Source organism: Vanessa atalanta, chromosome 3 (assembly GCF_905147765.1).
Source record: "Vanessa atalanta chromosome 3, ilVanAtal1.2, whole genome shotgun sequence".
Lineage (NCBI taxonomy): Eukaryota > Metazoa > Arthropoda > Insecta > Lepidoptera > Nymphalidae > Vanessa > Vanessa atalanta.
Window position 1 is genome coordinate 4,802,810 of NC_061873.1, and position 20,467 is coordinate 4,823,276.

At 32.3% G+C, this 20,467-nt stretch overlaps 2 protein-coding genes across 3 annotated transcripts; one reads left to right on the forward strand and one right to left on the reverse strand.

Moving 5' to 3' along the window:
- The first annotated feature begins 9 nt into the window (after positions 1–9).
- LOC125077021 (annulin-like) lies at positions 10–11,542 on the forward strand. 2 transcript variants are annotated; one of them, XM_047688793.1, is made up of 12 exons: positions 10–413; positions 4,627–4,851; positions 4,928–5,206; positions 5,555–5,706; positions 6,713–6,953; positions 7,226–7,386; positions 7,790–7,975; positions 8,435–8,545; positions 8,766–8,945; positions 9,243–9,443; positions 9,878–10,120; positions 10,902–11,542. In XM_047688793.1, the coding sequence occupies exons 1-12, from the start codon at positions 287–289 to the stop codon at positions 11,091–11,093; spliced, it is 2,298 nt and encodes a 765-aa protein (XP_047544749.1). In that variant the 5' UTR covers positions 10–286; the 3' UTR covers positions 11,094–11,542. The 2 variants fall into 2 exon arrangements, with proteins under 2 accessions (XP_047544749.1, XP_047544750.1); XM_047688794.1 differs by lacking the exon at positions 10–413 and adding an exon at positions 3,838–4,104.
- Positions 11,543–12,249: 707 nt separating this feature from the next.
- On the reverse strand, positions 12,250–13,566 carry LOC125077266 (protein tilB). The gene has a single exon (XM_047689153.1). The coding sequence runs from the start codon at positions 13,534–13,536 to the stop codon at positions 12,250–12,252; it is 1,287 nt and encodes a 428-aa protein (XP_047545109.1). The 5' UTR covers positions 13,537–13,566.
- Positions 13,567–20,467: the final 6,901 nt, after the last annotated feature.

Genomic DNA, 20,467 nt, shown 5'->3' on the forward strand with positions numbered 1-20,467 from the left:
ATCGAATCCAGCGCTTGGTGCGCACGCGTCGATCGTATATATCGAAAATATACTATTAATTGGATATTAATACGCTTTCAAGTGGGTTACGTTGTGTAGACGAGCGTTGAACCACTAATTTAGGCTTTGTTTACACAGTGGCAAACTGTTCAAACGTTACGAGCTTAGAATGTTTTGAGAGGTGGTTTAAGCGTTGTTCTAGTGGAATTTGGTTAATTAGCACTATAGTGATTTGTAGATATCATTTTTATTGGAGATATATGAATTTTACCACCACCACCAAAACATGGGTGCAGTGAAGAGTAAGCTAGCTAATGCATGCCCAGCTAGGTGTGGATGCTGTGGACTCTTGAGATCAGATTCGTATGATCTGAAAGATCTACCTCGACCACCGCGATTGGATACGTCAAACAGTGAGTTTACTTTTACATACTATAATCAATAAAAAAATTGTTAACATTTAATTAATTCATATCCAAATAGATATGACGTTATTTCGTTTTGAAATCGAAATGAAAATAAATTCTCAATAATCTACAAAGTCGAACTGACTTTGAGGATTTTTAGAAGTTAAGGATAAAGTTAAAAACCGTCTATTTGTAAAACATAATTAAACGATTGCACCACGCCAACCGGTTTAATTGTCATTAATACATCGTCTAAGTTTTTACATTTGTAATCAATCAGAATAATAATTATTAATAATACCGTTGGCATAATACTGAATTTAACTATGTTTGTTGTTTTTACGTTTCATAATCAAAATTTATGTTTAAGGTTACCAATTCATATACAATCCAGTATTTTATTTATTCCTCCTTTCAAACATTTGCAATATCTTATTGCTTGAAGGTCGACACCTTTACTGTTTTAGCATAGAACATTATACATCATTTGTAAAAAGTGTACTTGCTGGAAAATATTACTAAGACCGCGTTTAAGTGTTATTTGAAATTTGAAGAGCGACAAAAAGCTTAAGAGATCATTACATTATTTTTGTATTTCCCAGTAAAATAATATTTAACAAGTTGTAAATATTACATACGAGGAAAATCTTTGCTTTATATTAACAAGAATTTATGACAAGCGTATTGTGATATACATGCACTATAAAACGATTTAAAAGTTAAATATAAATTCTTTAGTTTACAAAAAATAACAACGATTGTAATCGCTATAAATCATTTCCTTTTGTCTTTAATCTAAAAAAAAGATAATAAAATACGCCTATCATTGTCTTTTGATGTCGGTTAAAAATAAATACCTCAAATTTAAGACGTTTCGTTAGATATCTCAATGATACAGTCGTAAAGTTTGCTTTAGTTCTTAGCATTCCTACTGAATATTACGTAACCGATTAACATTTACGCTTACACACGGCAAGTTCATTGAATATTTGCGATTTGGGTTTTATTACTTATTTACTGTATTAGACAACCTTTTTATAACATATACTCGTTTAATTAGATGTACGATTACTAATATGGATACTATAATTTTAACCCACAATACCTCAACGGTGTACTCGGGGCCGGATTATTCATTGGGCAGTGTAAGAAACTATCTAGATAGGGCTTTCTAGTAAGGACTAGGGGACTTAAGGTAGGCACAAATTGGAACAAAAATTGGAGGGGCCCCGACATTGTTAATCCACTCCTCAATCGCTTGAATAAGTAAGAGTCCTGTATTCGTTTTTGAGCCCTCGATTTTTCCTCTAGCAAGTACAAAAGTAACAAAAATCAAAGAAAGGCAGGAAAATCTGTACTGGCTGTAAAACATGCATTATATGAATTTTTAAATCCGGGATCATATTCTAATTCCTAAAGTAAAATGTTATCCAACATATGACTTAAGACAACACATATAAGAAAAAATATATAGAGAAAGTGTTAGTTGCGTGATTACACCTGAGGAATCGATTCACGTTGAACTTAAATTACTTAATAAAACAAAATGCGTGGCCGAGCGCATGTCGTTCAAGGTGAGCTAGTCCAGGCGACCGACCTACGTACTACAATACTTTACAAACATGCTTGCATTTTATTAATATGATCATAGAATTGAAATTCCTGTGACACGCTTTAACTAAGTTCATAGCCATCGTATATAATCAGAAGCCAAGATATGACAGGTTAATTTTGTCCAGTGCATATTTTATCATTATAAGAAACTAGTTTTCCATATCGTCTTCGCTCGCGTCGAGGGCAGTCGCAGGTTTTAAGTATAACTATAGGTTCTGTGGTTTATCCTTAAAAGCGTAACAAACAGACAGACAAACAGAGTTATTTTCGCATTTATAATATAAGTATAGTCTATAGTTTTTTTCTTCTTTGTTTGACTATTTAATTTGTTTTTAGTTAAGCACATAAAAGTTAACAATTTAGTAAATATACCTTTTATTTTTAACGGATGGTCTAGAATAACTAAAGGTTATTATAATATAAAAAGTGATGTTATGTTGTAATACAACTTCGACAAACATATATTAAAATGGAATTTCTTTATCTCTTTATTAACTGCTGCTTTTTTATTATTGGTTTTGTTATTGTCATAGGAATTACAGAATAACAGAAATACTAAATGACTCGTAATGTGTAGATAGTATACATATATAAGTCTAATTAAATGTGCTTATTGTATTGAAATACACTGACGGATATGTTCAGATTGAAGAGATATTTTTCTATATACGTACATGACAAAAATGATTAAAATAATTTTGAAGTACTATAAAACCATTTTTGAAAATTTAATAAAAAAATACTTATGTAACGATATAAGTAAAATAAAAGCCAATATTTCTCTCATTACAGAGGATGTTTGTTCCACCATGCTTCTTGAATATGGCCACGGGTAGACCAATACACCAATGGTAGAATTTCATCCAACGCATGTTTTTTCACGACATTTTCCTTCAGCATTGAGTTCGATGTGAATTATTATTATTATTATAACTGTTGCTTGGCGGTGCTTGAACCCTAATCTTCGATTAACGTTCACGAGATTCCATTAGGCTCTATATGCGCAAAAATACTTTAATTAACTTTAATTTCATTTCAATTTGTTCAACATATCAAGTTCATTCTCTTTTAAATTGGCATTAACAGATACTATTTCAAGCATTCAAATACAATCCTTTATCTTCGCAAATATAGCTGTTAACAGTGTGATGATCTTATCTAAAGCTTATGCAGAAACCTACGCGTGCGTGGGAACTAAGAAACTAAGACAGACCTTGAATGGATAGTACATCCATCCAGATATAGACCTTTTCACCCACACTCGTAATTAATACCACAAGGAAACATAATTGGTTAATTATTGTTTTAGGCGAGAATATTATTATACTTTTTAGGACTTAATTCATTTAAACTTGTATTGTAATATTATCAAGGCGTGGAACCAATTGACCCGGAATATTGTAAGGTTCAGTCAATTTTGATTGTACTTCTAGGACAAGTTTGATTGTCTCATAGCTGGGCAAAGGTGTTACAAATAAATCTTTATAAATTCCAATGATCTCACTGTCGTTTTATCATTAATACATATGTCACAATCGATTGAATAAAATTGTACTGCTAACAACTTTGTGACAATTACGTTATTATTAGAATTGCTCGATTCCGTTTAGAATTATTTATTTACGGGTTGATCATTATTTACTTTGACATGACTCTTTGAGAATTCAAGCAAGATCGCGACGTTGAAGTTTCGATGAGTAATAGAATCTAGCTACCATCAATGAATGGCTTTAAGTATAATTCCTTGTATCAACTGTGAGCCATGTATATTTCGTGACATCACCGGCTGTAGGAGTCTTATAGGTGAAGTTTAGAGCGTGAACCAAACAGTCCATGACGGTATTCATAGGAAGCTGGACGTTTGTTTAATCAATTAGTACCCTGTGAAATCGAACTGATCGGTTAAACTGAGTAGTCGTATCAGTAAGCTGATACATTATTTAGAGGTAGCGCTTATCGTATCTGATGTAAGCGCAAATTTAAACGGTGTAAAATTAAGTTTGTGATATGGAGTATTTCAAGAACTTATGGAGATATTACTTTGGAAGGCGTCAGAAGTACATTATTATCCCATTTCAGCCAGGTAAATTGTATGAAATCGAAATCGTTCAAGTAGAAACTTAGATATTTTACGTATTCTGCTAAATTTATAGTTTACATCACTTGGAAGTGTTTATAAAAGCAACAGTATAAAGCATTGGTCAAGTTTGTATTATTCTGACCGAATAAATGATTTGGCTCTGATCCAAGTGTGAGGCGCGAAAATTTTAAACGATGACGAATACTATCAGCCTTCAATGAATGATTAATATAAATTTAAACTATATTTAGTATGTAACTAAAATTGTATACACATGATGTACTATATTCGGATTATTTTAAAAGCCAATAAATTTAAACAATGATAAATTATAATATATATTGTAATACTACAATGTATTTAAAAGTACGATTAAATTTTTAATTACCACTAAGTTGTATTGCATTTCGTTATTTACAATTCACCATTACGCGTGTGTGTTTATATTCATTTATTGAGTACATCGACAGGATTACATAATCTTTAGACTTGATATTGAACTAAGAGAACTGTTTGTTTATTCAGATGTCATCAGCGGAACGAGACAAGGTGTCCTCGCCGTGCAAGGTATCGATTTTTGCATCGAAACTAATGGGGAAAATCATCACACGAACAAATTCAATCTCATGTCAAAAGATGTTGACAGGTGTCTTGTTATAAGACGAGGTCAGGCCTTCAAACTTGATATTCTATTAAACCGGCCATACGATGCCAGCAGAGATGCCGTTTCTTTTATCTTTTATGTGTCAGGTATGTCGGAAATAACATTACTATTTAATATAATTTAAGAATAGCAAATAGTAACTAAATACTTGTATGGAAACAGATGTCGAAAAGCGTGGGCCGTCGGGGGATACGTCAGCGGCTGTTCCTATGCTGGAGAAAGGATCCGAAACGTTAGGCGCATGGAATGCTGTGTATGACGGTCAAATGGATTCTCATCTCATGGTCGCAGTGACCGCAGCCGCTGACTGCATTGTTGCTGCGTGGCGCATCGACGTAGACACCAGATTGAATGGAGGCGAATCACTTAGCTACACACATCCACTCCCCATATATGTGCTCTTTAATCCATGGTGCTTAAACGACAGTGTTTACATGCCAGGTAGGAATTTTATATATATTAAAAACATATTTGTTTTTTTAATATATTATTGGAACGAACTGGCAGAAATCGTCACGTAAGGAGAAACCGTTATATCCCTGTTTCTCTTACTATTATATACAGTTTAATATAAAATTACTTGAACTTTTTTGTCGTTGTTTTAATTTACACGGAATTTTAATAATTTTCTTGTCATTTAATTATACTCAAACGTTTTTAATTTATTTAATTGCGTCGGTTATTTAATATATAATAAATAGGGAAAACAACAACCAGGTGTTCTACGACATCTCTGTAGTAGTAAGATAATTCAAACCATTTAATTTGAATATTTTATTTTTAATAAAGGACATAGCCATCGAGAGGAATACGTTCAAGAAGATGGTGGGCTTATGTATAGAGGCGTCTATAACGTAATCAAACCTATGCCATGGTATTATGCGCAGTATGAGAAGGACATATTGGAATGCGCCTTGTACCTCGTCAGAGAGATTGGAAAGGTACGCCTCGATCATTAAATATATTATTATGACTCTGTTGTTGAGGTTTCAAATAAAATTATCTTCGGTCATATGTTATCAATGCATTAATTGTTCTCCGAAGCAATAATTCAGAGCTTGCTTATTATTATTATTATTTACATACTATTTGCTAAATAAAGTTTGCTATTAAACGATTTTCAACAGGTCGTTATTAAATTGAAATTTATGTAGTTGATTCTATTGTAATGTATTGCAATACATATATTTAATGGCTCAATTTATAGGTATCTAAACTATATTATTATATTATATATTATTATCTAAACTGTTGCAGTTTATAAGCATTAAATTACTTTTTAATATTTTGCACGATCAAATGAAACCGTGTCTATAAAATATATTTTTCCTAAACCAATTGACAAAGCTGTTTAAAAAAGTTAGGTAACTGTATCGTCTTTATGATGAAATTAAAACTTATTTGAACGCGAAGTGAAATTTCAAGGTCAAATTTCCAACGCGTAACGTAAGGCTACGTATCTTTTGAGTGAAGTTTTTTTACAGAAAATCTATTTTTCTGAAGTGTACTTGGTAAATTATGAATGTACTTCGTTATTATCTTGAAGTCGTCCAAGTAGTACGTAAATATAATATTTATTTGGTGACTTTGGTGATTTAACGGCATGGACTGACACGGACTTAAGCATTTTTTTTTGTGTTAAACATTCAAGACGTGTAGACCACAAGATCGATTCCTTTTGCTCTATTGTCATAAAAAGTTTCAACAATGAAATAAAAAATGCCAGATGGTACATAAAATAGGTGATTTAAAACACTGTAATAAATAAATATCCATGGAAATCTACTCTATGGAACTATAAATATTTCAAGAGCTATTGGGACGTGACAGGAACTAAATTCGTTTCTGCATCATTATCGTTACATCTAGAAACGTTAAACTGAAACTTGACCAATCGCACCAAAGTTTAATACTCAAATTGCTTATTAAAATGAAATTGTATTTTAGGTTAAAGGTCGCGCGAGAGGCGATCCCATCAGGACGGTCCGAGCGCTGTCAGCTGCAGTCAATGTTCAAGACGACAGTGGCGTCTTGTTCGGTAACTGGGCCACAGAGTTAAGCGAATACAGTGGTGGCACACATCCGCTGAAATGGGTCGGATCATTGTCGATATTACAGAAGTATTATGAGAAGAAAAAGCCAGTCAAGTATGCGCAATGTTGGGTCTACGCTGGAGTTTTAACAACGAGTAAGAAATAAATTAATTATAAAAAAATATCAACTTGTTTTCAAATAAAAACTTAATAGTATAACTTAATAGTATACAATACCCATTATTTTTTAATGGAGCTAATTTGAAGCTGTACTGAAGCTAATACAAAATAATCATCAATATCGGTTTTAAAACAAACATATAGCCGAACATTCTTGTACATAAAAAAATCGAAGACTTGAAATAAAAGTTTTTGTTTCCGAATATATTACTTTATAATTATTTTTTGAAAAGATTTTCTTCTCCAGTTTGTAGAGCATTAGGAATCCCCTGTAGACCAGTGACTGGATATGACGCAGCGCACGACAGTCAAGGAAGCCTGACTATTGACATAATTAAAGATGAAGAAGGCAACACACTCGAGGAGTTCACCAGAGATTCAGTTTGGAACTATCACGTGTGGAACGAGGTGAGTCACATTTAGAAGTTCGAAGAACCAAATATTGGTTGATGTAACTATAAAACAGTTTGGCAAGAAATATTATTGGAAATTAAGAGCTTCTTATTTTATCAGTTTATATTCAACATCTGTTTCTTATTGCCGATACGATATCTGTTTATGATATACTATACGAAATACAGATGTAACATGGATTACATAATCATTATATATATATATATTTCTACTTACATTTACATTATAATTATATTCGATTTATTATTATTTAATTTCTTATAGATATGATCTTTGTTGTACTTTTATTGCAATTTTTGTATGGATATATGAAATGTAAAAATCTAACAATTATATCAATTTCAAAGAATACTTACAAATATAAAATTTAAAGTTATATATTTTGTGCGATGTGTAGGTATGGATGGATCGGCCAGACTTAGGAACTGAGTACAGCGGCTGGCAAGCTATTGACTCAACACCACAAGAAACCTCAGAGGACGTTTTCCGATGTGGCCCAGCGTCTTTACGAGCTGTACGAGATGGTGAATTGCAGCGACCTTACGATGCTTCCTACGTCTTTGCGCAAGTCAATGCAGATAAGGTATGCTTGAGAAATGTATATTAAACAGTAATTGTTAAAAAATGTTTAGATTATTAATGATCCAATACTGGGCTAAGGATGAGAGGGATTAGAGCTAATTTCACGGCGCTGTTCTAATAATCGTTGGTGACATGTGGAAGATTTTTTTTCTGACTCGTCAAGCTGTTTTTCTTCGCCGCCGACTATGAGATGAATTTAAATGACAACTCAAGTACACACGAAGTACAGTTCAGCATCAGGTCATCTCGGCCAACGTGGAAAATAATATTTTGTAACGGTCTTCATATCGTAATATAATACAAGGAAGAATATAATACAAACAGATAGGCTTAGACCGGTCCAAAGATTTGTAGTTAATTGTGTTTTATAATAATTAGCCAAAAGTTTTATATATTAACAGACTTAACATAGTTTTTTTTATACTTGCATATTATAAATAAGAGAAAATATTTATTTCAGGTGCTATGGAAATACTCCGGTGAAATTCAACCGTTAAAACTTTTAGCACGTGATACAGTTTCAATTGGACAAAATATTTCCACCAAAGCGATCGGTCGGATGGAGCGAGAGGTATACTTTATTACCTTGTATATTTTAATATGACCAATTTTTGTAACGGTTCGATTCGGAACAATGCGCCTGATCATAAATTAGTAGCAAAGTTTTTTTGTGAAATCGTTGCTTTACTATACTTTTAAGGAATAAGTAAAGATCGTTGATAATAAAATAAGTTATAACTTAAAAAAATAATTATATAGAATTTAAATGATCATTTTAATATTTTTTTAAGGATATTACCGACCTTTATAAATATCCGGAGAGAACCCGAGAGGAACGTGATACTATGGAAAAGGCTCTGCGGAAATCAGAAAGCATATTTGCACGTTATTATCTCAATGATGCGTTTAATGACGTTGTTTTTGAATTCGAACTGAGAGACGACATTAAAATCGGACAGGACTTTAATGTGGTACGTATTTTATATATAATCATTATCAATACGTTATGATACCTTTAACAAATGTCTTTATTATATCAAGATATTTAATTTTTGGTGTTCCTAATTGTGTTGTAGAAATAAATATAGAGTTTATTTTATAAAAAAAATACTACAACGAATATCATTTAAACATTTATAAAAATAAAGGCGAAGAATAAATTTTATAAATAAACATTGCTTACAAAGTCCGTTAGAATTCTTAATCTGACGAGCGACGTTATATAATAATAAACCTTTTTACTTACCCAAGTTTTATATATTTTTTAGGTCTTGCATATAAAGAACCGTTCGACGATCAACGAACATCAGGTGAAAGGAGTGCTGCGAGTGGACACAGTCACGTACACCGGGGTAACCGGAGACGGCGTGAAAAGACAAGACTTTGAGATGGTTATGGCTCCAGCGGCGAAAGAAAAAATTACACTGCCAGTCACATTTAGTGATTATTTCAAGAAAATAGTTGACCAGGTAAACTTGCTTAAGTTATTCATATTTCAGTTTATCTGATGTTTTTTAAAAAGGATTATTCGGCAATTTTCGAACAGAGTACGACGACTGAAATTAGAATAAATTACATAAAAAAATTGTGCAACTTATATTTGCGCAAACCAGCATGTACTTACATACATATACTTCTTGGGTTATTGAATATACATTTATACCAACCCTTGCAGGTTTCTTCGAAATATTTCACTTTAAAATGATTAATTCAAAAGATAAAATAATAATCGGTTTTGAACCATGGACCATCAAAAACCAACCACTGGGTTATGCAAGGATCAAATACACATAATAATTGTTATTACATAATAATTAATGTCTAGAACATAATTTTATCACTAATAAAATATTTATAAAAATACATAAAATTTTAATGTTATTTTATTATTGCGTTATTACAGGCGTCGTTCAACATAGCTTGCTTAGCGACAATAGTGGACCGAAATTTCGACTATTTCGCACAAGACGACTTCAGAGTACGAAATCCCGATATTAAAATATCATATGACGGAAAGCCAATTTCACGACAGGAATTTTTGGTGACAGTCAAATTAGAAAATCCTCTTCCGATACCTTTGAAGAGTGGAAAATTCTATATACAAGGACCAGGATTGGACAAACAACTTAAGATTGAACTGAGCGAGGTAATTATTAAGTTTACGTTATTGGCCCTGGTTTCTTGTGTGCTAAGCGATCAGCTGTAGACAAGTTACAGTTCAATATAATTGTGACTTTTGTGAATTTTTGTTCATCTTATTAATGAATAGAACATTAGCAGACATTGGGAACTGTTATCCTGTCTGTTTATATTTACTAATTGTATTCGCAATCGGTTAAATGGTATATAAATTAATGCACTGTAAGGCCATTTAACGAGTTACAATAAACACTAGATTATAAAAATCGTTTTCGTGTGAAAAACATTAATGTTCGAACTCACTTAGTAATGTGTCAAATGGTTTCGAAGTATATTAATCTTAAACAAATAGATTTTATAATACAAATATTATATATACAAATATATTTATAGATTTTGAACACTCTTTACAACATCTATAATTATATAATACTTGGTGATAGGACTTTGTGCAAGCCCGCTTGGGTAGGTACTACTCACTCATCAGGTAATCTGCCGCCAAGAAGCGATACTTAGTTTTTGTGTTCTATTTTAAAGGGTGAGTGAGCCAGTATAACTAGCACAATGGACACATCTTAGTTCCCAAGGTTGGTTGCGCATTTGCGATCTAAGGAATTGTCAAGAATTGGCCAATGTCTATGGGTGGTGACCATTTAACATCTCATGGCCCATTTGTTGGTCCGCCTACCTATTACATAAAAAAATCCAATTATTTTTATGTAGTAGGTACTTTTGAAATATTAATTAATATAAGAGAATAACTTTTGATTATTGACATTTTATTTCAGAACGTAGCTCCAGGCGCCCTTGCGAGTGTTCAGTTTAAATTAACACCGCCATGGGCCGGTCGACACCAAATATCAGCGAAGTTTTCCTCAAAGGAACTGCACGACGTGGACGGTTTTCTGTCATTGATGGTTTCGCCTCCAGACACTAATGGAATCCCATTAATTGACGCTAACGAGACACGTGAAATATGAATAAGTAAATAAAAAAATACTCACAAAAATCTTGAATTATATACTGCTTTTGAATGTGTAAACTTAAGTATAAAAATTTATGTGACATACTCGTAAAATATGGTGAGAATGATTGAAATCCTATTATTATTATTATTTGTGTCAGTGTAAGGTAAACTATAGTCTAGTTAAAAATAATATACATATTTTTTTATGAAACATGACAATATAATCATTCTGCATATCGCTGTCCACTACTGAACAAAGGCCAAACCCTAGGTGCGTCAAAGCTCGTCCACTCTTCGTTTTAATATCGGCCACCTCTTGGTCCACCTGGCTAAAGGCTTACCATACGTTGATTTTGTCAGTCCAAGGTTTGTATTCCACTGAAGGATTCGTAAACACCAACGACATTCGGCCCTTTGACATACGTCCCCAGTACACTGCCATTTCAGTCTGCTAATCTTGCAAACTACGTCGGTAGCTCTGTTTCTTCGGTTGAATTCGCTGTTCCGGATTAACTCATTCCTGATTTCATTAATTTAATTTTTGACATAATGATAACTTTTAAAGCGTGGCCATATTTATTATTTTAATTATATTTAGTTTCATATCAATCAGCTTATGATTTATTGAGTTACTAGTTGTTCTTATTTATTTGTTGCTGTTTTGCAAAATTCCTTCTATTTATTGTAATATAAAAAATCAAATGTGCCAGGTAATTTAATGTAATTGTATACACTTACATTTATAGTTACTAAGAATACAAAAAAAATGAATGTAAATAGCTTTATTTGTAATTTAAATACCAATATGTTTAGGTTAAATGAAATACCAAATTACATCTTTTATAATACAATTTGTTTATTATTTTACGATACTTATAATAATATTCCTAGAATAAAGTGTATTTGTAGCAAACACTTCCAAATACATACATTTAAAAAGAAAATATATAATAAACTTGTTTAAGACGGTTGATTTTCTTATTTGAATAATTTATACTGATTTCATATTTTAGTTAATTTTACTGATCTTTATTTAGACTTCGTAATTTATCTAGTTTGAAAAAGAATACAATCTATAAAAACATTCAATTTAGTGGGATTAAATAAAAAAAGGTTTATATTATAGCGTCATGTATTATATTGGATAATTAAGGAGTTTATAATAAGACTTAAATAAGATCAGGCACTTCTGGATTGTCAATAAAGTTAGAAGATGGTTTTTTCTCGATCAATGACATTCTTGGATCAATGTATGAAGGTGTTTTTGTTGATGTCATTTTTGTTAAATCAAGTACATTATCAGATGATCCTATTTCTAAAAATTCTCTCGTTTGTGTTATTCCCATACCACAGCCTCTTACTCTAGTTTCACTTATTGGTGATTGAGTGATAGATTTTTTGGTCGTTGAAGCCTTTTTTATTATAAAATTTGCTTTTGGCATTTTAACGACTAAATGTCCAGTAATTTGTGACCTTTGCGCAGTTGAGTTTGTTATATCCACCTCCTGAGGCAAATGAAGTTGGAATATTTTGCCTTTTATTGTAACTCTTATATAATTTGTCTGAATTTCAATATCGAGTAAGTTAGTATCCAAATGTTTATAAACCGCTAGATCTAAAACGTAGGAGTTCGGATCTTCATCGCTAAATTTAAAACCAATTTTTGGTTGGTTAATGTTAAATGGTCTGCCATCTGACGTAAACAATCTAGTTTCCTTTTTTTCATCCGGTTTGGTTTCAGATTCGTAACTTTTTTGTTTTAATTGTCGCATGCGTTCGATTTCATACCTCACTTCGGGCGCATGTTCAGTTTTAGAAGCCCAAAATTTTTTATTTCTTTCTTCGGGATCCATATGTTTGTATTCATTTTCCCATTTTTCTTGTATATTGCTTTCTAAACGCAATTTTTGCGCTTTTCTTTGTTGTTTATAAATGTTTTGTTCGAATAGAATATCTGATCTAATAACAGGGAGGTTTTGTAATCCTTTAATTCGATCAGATCTTTCAATATCTTTGCCATCAAGTGTCGACAATTGTGGAAGAGTTCCAATGACGAAATCACGATAATTATCATAATCCGTGCACGGATTTCCTGTTAAATATAAGTTTACCAAATTATAGTTACCTGTCAAAGATTCGACGCTCACGATATCTCCAATAAAATTAAGTGTCAAATCTAATTTTTCCAACGATTCGCATCTTTCCAAATTTTCAATCACCTCTATGTTGTTTAATGCTAAATTAAGATACGTAAGATGTTTTAATTTGTTCAAATTTTCAATTTTTGCAATTAAATTACTTTGCATTAAAAGAATTTTCAGCTTTGGGCACCAATCTTGAATTAATTCAATCTTTTCAATGTTTTCCTGATGTAAAGCTATTTCTTCTAGTGGAGCTAACAAACGATCATGATGTTCTGCTTTATTTCGAACCATTTCTACAGTTATTTTCACCATATTTGATTAAATATTTATAACAATATGAACTATTAATTCTACATCTAGCTATTCGAACCATGGAAACCGTTGCTAAGTAAACACGTCAAACTCTACAATGCGCGCGTTTTCGTACATCGATGTAACTTAGTCACAGATACGAGACCAAATAAAAAAAATGCTTTTATAACGCAACTGGGACTAAAGATTCTATGTGTAGTAAATTGTGAGGTTAACTAATTATTTATAAAGAAGGCAGTACTTATTTATTGAATTTAACTCCTGTAATATTCTATTTATGTTCTTACAAAATATGTTTGCTTTATAATATACAATTGCTAGTCGTACATCTTGTGTAAAATATGTGTTTTAAATAATATAAAATAAATGGATATCACTAGTTCGAAGTATAAAAGAGTAACGAAGGGCAATGATAGAATCAGCGAGATAAGTAGTTATCTTTCGATCTCGGCGTTCGGTAATCCGTCATTTAACATTCCTGCAGTGGCACCCGGCCTGCTCAACTCAAGCGTACTAAATTAATATCGCCGTGATATACAAGGTATTAAAATATTTTAAACGACGCCATTTATAATGTGACGTTCAGATATCAAGTCGCAAGAGCTCAACATATTTTATTCCACGAAACTGCCAAAAGACAATGAGGATGAAGGATTACTATCATCAGAGCCTCGTTTTATTGTTATTGTTTGAGGTTAGGAGGAAAAAAAACGGAGACATTGAAAAAACGAGACGTTCGAATGAAATAAGGCATGACACAGGGAAAGACTGTGTTATTAGTAAAAGGCGCGGGTAGAGTGCGGCGCCCCGCGGTCTGTGTGTTTTTAGGGGCCTGACGCAGCGGGACACCACGCCGCGCGGAGACCGAACGTATACAGCAACACTCAAGATCTAATGCTATCCTTGTATTGTATACAAGCAAATATATTCATTATTTTTACCTGACAAAGGTGTAAATTAGTTTGTTTTGCGTGAGTAAATTGTATAAATAAAAGAGCATTTTACCGCACGACATGCCTACTTATTGAAAGTAGTCAATTTAACATTTTGTTTTTTAAACACACACCCGGTTGCTGTCTCAGAAATATTGAAATTAAGAGTTATTTATAGCGTTGAATCAATTCGTAGTTTCTAACACTATACAAAACATGTTGAGCCATTCGGATAAACAATAATTATAATAAAATAAAAGTTTGGACTATCCTCAACTTTAGCGAACCTCGGTTTGGTTTGTTTGTCAATAGATGTCGCCACTAGTATCTACGACTCCTAATGTAGACTCATATTTATATTGTAAATGAATACCATATTTCAATCATAAAAGATAAAATAATCCTAAAACATGTGATGTTGTCTGGTAATAAAAAAATGCATGTACACTCAAATAACAAATGCAAATTAAAGATTAAATAAAAGAAAATCACGGAGAACGAGACTGGCGAAAAATATAACACTAAAATATAAATAAAAAAGACTTTTGGAAGTCTAAGTTTCCATTACGAAAAATATAATTCGTAATTTTCATTGAGAGCTCAAAATTATTTTATGTTATTATTACTGTGCGACAAATAAAATTAAGTTATTGTTTTTTCTTTTTTCGAACACATTATAATATTATTTCTCTATATAAGATAGTAGCAGAAGTAATAAGAATGAAGGGTGTGGGAGTCAGTGTAATTACATGTACAAGGGACACCTTCATTCTTAATTTTGGTGGCGCATAGGTGTTATGAGGAGTGATGAATCTTTCTTACAATACCAATGTCTAAGGGGCAGTGGTTACCCTCAGGTCCATATGCCAGGACTGACAAATGTAATATGATATAAAAAATATATATACAAATGGTGTAAGTGCTAAGGTCTATTGGCAATTGTCACTACTTACTGGCTCATTTGGCAATTTACATACGACTGCACACAATTAAAAAAAAACAAAAGCATCTTTATTGGGCATGCATAATTATGTTTTGCCCACTTTTGTTTTTTGCATCTATTATAGTTTTATATATGAGTAGCGTTCGCACGGATAACAAATGCCGACTTATTAAATAATTGGGAATTAATAATATAAAAAAGAACGCATTATTAAAATGTACATAATCAATTTGTTATTTCAAGCTTATATTTTATAAGTAATAAACTTACAGTCGTTAAAGTTTTTATGTTTATTTTAGCAATTATCTTGCCAGCGTTGGTATTTATACTAGCTCAAACATGTCTCGATGTAAATTTTTTTGCGAGACCGCTGACCCAATCTCGATTGGTTCCGAGGGCCCGGCGCACTGTTTTACACGCAAATGTCAGTATAAGTCAAAACAACCGTCATCACTCCACCACGTCTCTGTTATGGAAAAAAAAATATCACGAAACCCCGTTGTGATGTTCCACTTATTTCTCATTTCGTGCTAAATTACCGTGTTAATAAGATATGATTTATATGCCAAAGATCGGTCCCGAGTTCTTTAAGAGATAAACTAGTATTAAATACATTGTTGACGTGTTTTATACCAAACTAGCAAACTGCCCCGACTTTGCAAGGGGCAAAATAAGTTTTAAAAAAGCGACGCGTTATTGTAATTCATTTGGTATATTACGACTTATCCTGTCATACACATATATAACACTTTACCTCTTCATGGTAATCATGCTTTTTATTAAATATTTTTTACTTGTAATGTGTTTTCTAGAGCTGAGATAACGATAATTGGGCAAGTATCAATGAGTTATAGCTTATTTTTTTTTAAATAATCAGTTTGTTTTAATTCTAAATTGTGCCCCATGTGGATCCACCAACTTATATTAAAGCGTAGCGTGATGTAATAAGCTTTAAATAAGAAGAGAATACTTTGGCTAGGACTTTATCGGGATCTTGAACGGCAGTTTATTTTTTTCTGGATTATCTAAGTATAGTATAATACGGACTGATTACAAATTTTACTCATTCGTTTTTATTTACAAAGAACGCTCGTGATTATTTTTCGTTGTTTATTTTGGTAAAGATTAATATTGTCTAATATTTTTTTTAAATAAAAATTTAAGTAGGATTAATCTATATATTAATTAATTATATAAAGGTTCTAATCGGTGTTCTATCGTAGTTCGCCTATAATATACACATACACCTATATTGTCACCTATATCTAACCAGAAAAAACATACTTTAATATTAAGTATTATGACAATTATAATAAAAAGAACATTACTAAACATAAACGTGGAATTTAATATGAATACGAGAGACATAAAACAATTAGCATGTATGAGTTTGGAAAAATAATATATTATCATTTTTTGATAAAGTTTAAATGATATTTTTTCAAATAATTTGCTAAAAAAAGTAAGGTACAAGTTTTATTTAAATTAATCATATAGTATAACTAGAGGTTTACGTTTTAAGACCCATAAATATTCAGAAAACATCTTCACATCACCTATTCTCCGGTTGGAATTTAAAGTATCCGTTGTCTGTCATTCTACAGGTGCTTAGACTTAATTTATTAATTTCATAATAGAATTCTTATACAATCATAAAGAGCTAATTTATTATACTTTTATTTCCTCGTGGTGTTATAAATTTCATACGGAAAGAGTGAATTGCGATTCCTCGATGGCTAGCAGTATATATGAGGGGCAATCTGCATCAACTCATGCGCAATCAACGATTCGTCTCGCCAGACGCGGGGAGGTGAGGGCGGCCCATTCTCACGTAAATAATTACCGGCGAGGTTCAAATTACAAGGCGCCGTTGAGGCCTGCCGATACATATTCATCACGTGTTCACGCCGCGCGTGACTGCTTCCTCAGGGCAGTTGCATCTTTTGAGACCTCGTGCTAGTAATGCTGTTTGATCTAAGTCTGGCTGCATTTCATTATCACGGAAATAATGTTCGCTATACCTACAAACTTCGCTTTTCGTATAAATTTAAGAAATATATACTCATAAGCAAGTTATTAAACAACATTTATATTGATTTTTTGTAATGTTTTAATATAATGTCGATTATCAACTTCATACTTACATCAATGAGTCCCTAATTTGAAACAAAATCAAATCTCGCGAACCGGATGCTTTATAAGCGATAAATTATGCACTCGGAGAGGAGTAGTAATTTCGATGCCGACAAATTTTCCACAACCGCGATTTTAATGCGTTTCAAATAATGTCTGTAGGCAACGTTAAATGATAAATCGTCGAGGGAACGCCCTCGAGTCGAGCTTAGTATAAATGACCAAGGGTCCTGCTCCGGCGAGGAAAGAACGAAGGAGACGGAGGCGTCTGATAAAAAAGGAATGGGTTAGGTGAGAGCGCGATGGTGTTGAGATAATAACAGTGCAGCGCACCGCGGTCGTTGCTCAGCTTTGAGTCGCGCCGCCACCGCGCCCGCTGCCGAATATGCCCATTTACATTAGCCAAATTTCCAATGGAATTCTTGAGAGTTTATTTACTGCGGACATAAACCGATTGCAGGAATTTGTCACCGGAAAACAGGTCGGCAGGGCGTGTCGAGGCGAGCAAAACAAACAAGTTAATTGTATTTATTCAAATGCGGTGGGGAGACGAGGGTGCGCAGCCGTCGCCTCATGAATAGGCATGCGACGATCGGCCTTCCGCGCTATGTGCACCGTCATCTTTCGTTCTTCAGCTGGAGTCGCTGGCTACATTTTGTTTCATGCAAATGATAAATATACAATGTCAGTAGGAACTCTTTTGTTGAGTTTATTTCTCTAAACTTTATTTCTAGTTTTGAAACAAGAGAGTCAAATAGTCGGAATTTTTTTAAATTTTACCCCATACTTATCCAGATTTTTGTAATGTTTACATTTTGACTTATTTTGTTTGTAAGCAGCTAAAATCAGAGAATTTTAAATATAAAAATCAGGCTCGTATTATAGTCGTCTTATCCCTGTCAAACACTTTTTATTCTAGCTAAATATAACTAGACATTATTGATTGACAGCAAAAAAAATATAGCCAAGAACAAAAGAAAACAGAACACTCAACTTTTAATATACGTAATTACTTTACATTTTATTAAATCAATATAAACGTGTTGATATGAAACGTTACAAATGATGTAATGAAGGAAGTCATTTGCAGTGAATTTAAAAAGCCTAGCAAGGAAATTATAACTAAACGCGCTGCCGGAGGGTCGTTATTATTTACATATTAGCTCATTGTAAGCGAGCTTGGCTGGGCGGAGTCATACGTCTTACAATAGAGGCAATGCATTGTTTGTTCATGTAAATTGATCTGAACGACCTCACTAACTGCTGTTTGTTTTCGGTAGTGGTATGTGCTAGTGACATTACTCTTTAGACGGGCTACTTATCAGATTTAAAACTTAGAATACCTTGTTCATAATTTTAACAGATTATTATTAACCAAACGGTAAAAATATATTTTTAATTATTAAGGTCGAATTCGTACAAGGAGAATTTATCATACCATTTTATACATAAGTTTTATGTAAAAGTTAATTCGTTTTTTAATCATTTAATAAATTTTTTGGTATGTATTTTATGATAAATCAACTAACGTTGTCTAAATCAATCTTAAGGAAAAGAATGATTTTTTATTTTTATTTTAAATATTTAATTGAATTATTTAATTTATTTTTGGTTGCAATGTTCTTGGAAAGTATTACATAAAATTAATGTAAACAAGAGCATGTAAATAAAAAATAATTATTTACCTAGGTTTGGTGTAGGTAGGTATAGAAATATTAGTGTGCAGCGGACTTCTAACCTTTCGGATAGCAACCGTTTAAATTTCACCTTGCAATCGGTCTTGAAAGTTAGAAAAAAAAACCGTTTTATGTTATGTATGAGAATGTTATGTATTACATTAGTTTACTATAATTTTAGCAGTTTGCTTGCCTATTTCTCATAAAATAAATAGAATGGAAACTGTAAATAAATTACACATACTATAATAATAAATAAATTCATTTTAAAATTAGCAAAATTCATAAGTATTGTAAATCTTTCGAACTCTAACGCCTAATTACTTCAGACTAAATTGAACTAAATTGCTTATCTTGTGAGAGAAATAAAAAAAAAACTTATTTAATATATTTGCTCTAGTAGTAGTCGTAATGGTGATTTATCGTAAAATTTACAAAATATACAGCACAATCGCATAATTAAAATATTAGTCAAAAGCAAGTGCACAGATTATACAGATACAGAAAATGTAAAAATTTAGAAGGACTCTAAGTATAAACAATTTTATTCCCGATAAGCAGATAAATCTTTCTTTTAATTAGTCACAGTGAGCTCCACACGCCGCATAATCCGATTCGCAACAGCTACTCACAACACTCCCCTGACAATATAACAATCAGAATGTTTATTTGTACAAGATATTTAGTCACTTCCCCGACGGATTAGTGGACAAAGAGGGAAGATAAAACGCAGCTAATAGTAGGGGCGGAACTCGCATCCCCAATGTTAGTTGTAGCTATCTATAATTGTGGGACTTAAGAGATCCCTTCTCATTATTTATTAGTAATAGATACCAAGTTGGGTATCTAAAAGAAAAAATATTATCTATAAGTTGTTTCTAGTTACTTAAGATTGCTTTATTGACAAATAATTTAAGAATTGTATTAAATTTATTTGTTACTATTTAGAGGAAACTGTAGGAAGGTTAATTTGTGAGAAATCGTTGTCTAACATTTTTGAACGGATCTTTGGTACGTTAATCTAACAAAGTTTTTGCTAACTCTGCCTAGGCATTCAGCTAGCTGAATTATGAAATACAATCTGGTGTCTGAGATCTGGATCTTTAAATGATCTGTACATTTTGCTCAAGCCGGGGCGATATATTCGTTTCTATACTACCATTCTGGATATATTTTGCTTCACCTATTAATAAATGTTATGAAAAAGCCTTCATAAATACCACTTAATACATAACAAAAAGTTAGGT